The 5733-nt window shown below is 53.1% G+C and overlaps 1 protein-coding gene across 1 annotated transcript in view; it reads left to right on the forward strand.

Moving 5' to 3' along the window:
* LOC109390825 (maestro heat-like repeat family member 5) overlaps positions 1–5733 on the forward strand; it is a 52188-nt gene that overhangs the window by 30536 nt on the left and 15919 nt on the right. Inside the window, exons 20-21 of the mRNA XM_019657774.1 lie at positions 3808–3967; positions 5113–5294. Coding sequence (XP_019513319.1) covers positions 3808–3967; positions 5113–5294 — 342 coding nt within the window. The remainder of the gene's footprint in view (positions 1–3807; positions 3968–5112; positions 5295–5733) is intronic.

The raw sequence follows: 5733 nt of genomic DNA on the forward strand, positions 1-5733 counted from the left end.
CCAGGTTGAGCTGTTGTTCAGCATCTTAGCTGTAGAGGGCAGTGTCACTGGCCCTCATATGTGGGATCCGAACTGGGGCCCTCTGGTGTCCCAAGCCAGTTCTTAACCAACGCGCCACTCGTCCAGGCCTATAATTAGTTGTTTTTAAATGCTGCTCAATTATAGTTTTGTTTTGACTTTGAAAAGCCCAATAACAATAACTTTTTTGCCTTTGCAAATTGTGTGGTCTTTTTGCCTAGAGACCTTGGAGATTTTTTTCTTTATCTTTAAAGTTTAACAATTTTACTAAGAACTGTCTCAGAGTTGATCGTTAATTTTCCCAGGTACCTGGTGGGTTCTTTGACTATGTAAACTTAAATATTCTGTTGTTGTTCTTGTCGTTTCTGAAAAGTTCTCCTGATTATTATTTTAAATATTATTAGCCTTGTTCCATTGTTGTTTTTCTTCTTCAGAGACTCAAATGCTATTATTACGTGTCTTTTATTTCCACTACTTTCTCCCTGATCCTTTTTACTTCTTTCTTAAATTCACTTCCATTCTCTTGATTGTTTTACTGCTTTTCCTCAATGCCCCTTATTAAATTTTCACTTGAGTCTTATCTCTCTTGGGCACCTTGTATTTTTTTTTCTGAGATAATTTTGTAATTTCTTCCATCTCTTTCCTGAATTCAATCAACTCTTTTTTCCTTTATTACTAGAAGATTTTGTGTGTGTGTCCTTTTTGAATTTATAATTCAAGGTGGATTTTCATATCTTTATACACTTGCTTGAGTGTATGGAACTGAATTTGAAGAGTCATCTTACACTTTTTCTGCATCATGGTTGTTTTTCAGGGGAGAGTTCCCTCACTGATGTGTGTTGACTTTTGTCTTCTAATTTTTTTGAAATTATTCTATGGATCTGTTAATTTTGCTCCTGTTCATATAAAACATTCTTGGAATGTTTTATAGCATTTCAAGTTCAATGGCACCCTCTTCTGTCAGTAGAGCAAAGTCTAAATAACTTAGTAGATGTTTTGGTTTAGTGGTGAAAGGGTCCTGTGTCTCCCAGTGTTTGGATTCCCTTTTCTCTTTCAGGCCCTTAAATTTTTCCCTGTTGCATATTTCCCTTTCGCCACTTAATTTCCAAAAGGGCACGTCTTCCTTTTTTTTTTCCTCTTTTCTCTCCCCAAAGCTATACATCTTGAAGGCCGTCCTTCATATTGGATGAGCTTTGCAGCCCCTTTCCTGCCATTATCTGTCACCACCTTGTGTTGGAGCAGAGACAGGTGGGAGTACAAGAGACGGCATGCTGGCGTTGGCATTTTTCTGATCATGGTAATGTCGAAATTTGGGTGTTATGTGAAGTCAGTTTTTTGGGTCATTTTACCTTTCGCTTCTTCTTGCTCTGTGTTGTTTTTCAAGGACATTTGGAGAGGTGGGATCCTAGACAACCACCATGGTCTTAAGCTGCCCAGAAGTCTGTCGTTCAGTTTTATCTGTGTTGGAATTTGTGTCTGATCTTCTCAGTTCTGAGAAGCACCTTTTTCACGTTTCAACGTCTATGCAATGGGAGTGTGTGTGACATTGATGGGGACACTATCGGCCTGACAACATTTCAAATTTGAACTCCCTGCTTGAGGTTCCTTTGGGTCACACCGGTGGTGTGAATCAGACCCCAAAACAGATTGTAGGTTTCAGACTCTCGGGAGACCCTCCCTCCCTCTACCCAATGTGCTGGTTGAGGCACACACGTTTTCTGCACAGCAAGCAGAAAGCAATTTTGTTTTATTTCGTTTTATCACATTTGCAATGTACAGGCAGCCCTTGGGGTCCCAGCTTTAGGTTTTTTTTGTTTTTTTTGGTTTTGTTTTTTTTTTTTTTAAGCTGAGCCATCCTGCCACCTGTTGGCAACACAGCGGCTGCTCAGCTCGGGCTGGGACTCGAACTGCTGTTGTTCGGAGCTCGCACTCTTGAGCGAGCTCTTAACCAACTGAGCCACTCGGCCGGCCCGGGGTCCCAGCTTTAGGATGGGGTTACTCTCATCTTGGATCATGTTTTCTTTCTTAGAAGTACATGAAATAACGGGTGTGTCCTAAGTTATGTGGTGTAAACAGAATTGTGCAGTTTGTACCCTTCCAATATTCTTTTGTTTTCTGGCTTTTTTTTTTCCACATTATGTGTTTAGGGTGCATCCTAATGTATTACATACATATAGTTGGGGGAAGGCTCTCCCCGACCCCGAGCTGCATGGCTCTCCCCTAACTGCCTTACTTAAAACTGACGATGCCCAGATTCGCCCTCTCACTCTCTCCTCCCCACCCCTCACCTCCCCACCCCTCCCCTCACCTCCCCTGCTTTATGTACTTGGCATCTCACATACCTTTGTGTGCTGCCCATATCAAACCCTAGGGGGGTCATTCCCACCTAGTCACCAGCTCTGTCACTGCTAAGTCCTCTGGAAGGTTGCCTGCCTGTGACAGTGCTCAGCACACACATGCTGATTGAGTGACAGATGCCCACAGGGAGCAAAATAAAAACTTTGGCCCTCTGGGCACCCTCACTCCTAGAGAAACGTCTCACTTAAGCCTCTCAAGGCAGGCTTTGCCCCAGAGAGGGAAAGTGACTTGCCCAAGGTCGCACAGCCAGCACAAGGCAGAGCAGGGACTTGAGCCCAGACCTCTGACTCCAAAGGCCCCATTCCTTCCAGGTGAGCAGTGACCACATCTGGGTATTTCCCAGAGTCCTCTGGGCTGTTGTGTCCACTCACGGTCAGATGGAAGTGGGGTGGCTTCTCCGAGGCTCAAGGGCAGGCCCCCCTTGGGTCTGTCTTAAAGGTGGAGGTAGGGGCTCACCCAGTCCCCCCACTATGGCCCTACCAGCCCCCACCCATCATTCCAGAGTCCCTCTTACCCCTCCAGTTACTTCCACCCGGCACGCAGGCCCGAGACCATCTAGCACGGAAAACAGAGAGCCACCAGAGTGACCCACATCTCGGGGAGCTCCAGTGCCCCCTGCCTCCCCCAGGTCTCACAGGGCCATGCCCATGGAACAGGTGGGAAGACCACAGGAGTAGGCAGGCCTGGCCTCCAGCCCCAGCTACCCAGTCACAAGGCAGAGAGAGCCCTGGTCAGGGCATACTTATTCTCTCTCTCCCCCCCAGTCCTCAGTTTCCGCATCTGCAAAATGGGCACAAGGACACTGCGGCGTTCTGCACATACCAGTGATGGGCCCTAACCTGACTCAGTTTGGGTCTGGAGCTGGACTCCAGCACACCCACGAGAAAGCAGCCAGGGAAGGCTTCCAGGAGGAAGAGACTTCATGGCCGGCCCTGAAGGCTGAGGGGAACCAGGCCAATGAGGAGGGGTGCTCCAAGCACAATGAATAATAGCATATGTGGAGGCCCAGAGGCACGAGGGGAAGGGGGCTGGTGGGGTGAGGTCAGAGGGCAGGGGTCAGAGGGTGACAGCTTTGAGTGCCAGCTGGACAGGTCTTGCCACTCTGTGGGAGCCATTGAAGGGGACAGACAGAGTCAGAGTCTGCAGCTGGGGTGAGAGGGGCCTGAAGGAGAGACCCTGAAAGTGAGGAGACCCAGGAGCAGGCAGCAGGGGGTGCTGGTCCCATCTGCCATGTTCCCCCAGCCACACACACACCTGTGCTGCCCTCACCCCTCATGCCCGCACCTGGAGATGCCCTGATCCACCCCCAGGCCCCCCGCCCTGCCAGGTCTGGCCCAGAACCCAGCCTGGCCCCCACTCCAGGCACCTGAGGCCCTGGTCGCGGTGGCACGCTGGTGCGGCTGAGCCCTCACGGCCCCTGTCTGCCCACAGCCGTGCTTTCCAGCTGTGGAGGGCCCTGGGGGCTGAGCAGCGCGTGAGCCGCCGGGTGCTGGTGGTGCTACTGGCCTTGCTACAGGAGCGGCCCCTGCCCATCGGGGCTGATGACAGCAGCCCCCAGCCCAAGGAGAAGACCTATCTGCGCTCGCTGGCCGTGAGTCTCGGCCACCACCCCGCTGCCACTGGGCTAAAGGGACTTCACATGGGCATTCAGTCAGATAGCGGCAGTGTGTGGTATGCCAGGCCCTGGGGAGAGAGGAAGCCCCTCCCTGCCCAGCCCAGCCTGGAAGAGGGGGCCCCCAAGACCACCCAGCTAGGGGCTGACCACACGGGCCCTGGGTCCAGGCCCAGCTTCCACTTTCTGGCCGAGGGTTCTGGACCGCTCCAGGGCCCGTTTCCCCTCCGTGAAGTGGGACGGTGGTGGTCCTGCAGGCCTAGGGAGGGCACTGAAGCGTATGCTGTGGGTCCAGGACTCGGGATTGCTGTGTGGACGGCCTCAGAGCAGAGGGACCTCGGGCCGGGCTCAGGCAGAGAGGAGGGACGTGGAGGGCGAGCCCATATGGGTTCTGGGGGTTGTGGATTCTGGAGGAAGCTTAGAGACTGCCTCCTGCAGCCCCCGCTGTCCTGCAGGAACCTACCCTGCCCTGTCTTTCCCAACAAGCCCAGCCCCTCACCTCCTAACACAGCCACACCTGTCCTCCTTGGCTGGGCGCTCGCCAGGCAGCAGCTGTGCCCTGAGACTCGTTTTCTTCAGCCTGAGAACCCCCCTGACCCAAGAGCCCCCTAGACACACTGCTGCCTACAGCAAAGGCGTGTGACCGCTGAACATGGTGCCAGTGGGGAAGCCCCCCGCTCTCCCCACACCGGGCCCTCAGTGGGCTCTTCTCCCCGACACCCCCTGCCCCAGCCCCAGGCTGATGCCAGCCTCCCTGTGGGAGACCACACAACAGTGTGGGGTCAGCAGGATGGCCTTCCCTGCATCCCGCCATGCCCCAAATCCCCGCCCTCCCCTTGTCATTCCTGCTCAGTATTGTCACCCACCCTGAGAGCATTCTGAACCACATGCCCCTACGGGCATGGAGGCACTTAGGGTGCCAGCCGACAAAGCCAGGCCCGAGGGAGGGAGGTCTCAGGGACTTGGCCCTGGTCCAGCAGGCTGTGAGCAGGGAGCAGGAGGCGTGGCCGATGTGGGGTTTGCTGGGCGGTGGGTCATGGGGTTTGCTGGGTGTTGGTCAGTCCTCAGGCCTGGCCCCCAGGCCACAGGGCTTGGAGCTGCAGCACCCCCTGCCACCCCGACAGGCCATGAACATACTGCATGAGCTACAGCTCACACGAGAGTTCGAGAAGGCCATGCAGGAGGCCTACCCGCAGCTGCTCCTGGCCTTTCTCGCCCAGATACACTACATGCTGGAGCTGAGCCTGCCTACAGGCCCCCAGCGGGACCAGCAGGCCCCGGAGGCAGCCACGCCCAGTCCCCAGAGGTAAGGCCGCCCACAGGAACACCCTTCCCAGGGCTGAGAAACTCAGCACCACAATGGGCAGCTTAAAGCAATGAGCATTTATTCTCTCACAATTCCAGAGACTACAAGTCCAAAATCAAGGTGTCCTCAGGGCCGTGCTCCCTCTGAAACCTGTAGGACAGGACATTTCGGGCCCCTTCCAGCTCCTGGGGGCTCCCGGCCACACTTGGCGTTCCTTGGCTTGTAGACGCATCACTCCAGTCCCTGCCTCGGTCGCCACGTGGCCTTCTCCCTGTGTCTCTCTGTCTCAATATCCCCCTTCTTACTTTTATTTTTATTTTTTTTAAAGGACAAAGGCATTCTTTTTTTTTTTATTAATTTTTTTTTAATTGGGGAATTAAGGGATGGGAACAGACAAGTTGTTGTTCTTCAGTCTAGTTGTGGAGGACGTTGCTTCACT

Source organism: Hipposideros armiger, unplaced genomic scaffold (genome assembly GCF_001890085.2).
Source record: "Hipposideros armiger isolate ML-2016 unplaced genomic scaffold, ASM189008v1 scaffold_280, whole genome shotgun sequence".
Taxonomy (NCBI): domain Eukaryota; kingdom Metazoa; phylum Chordata; class Mammalia; order Chiroptera; family Hipposideridae; genus Hipposideros; species Hipposideros armiger.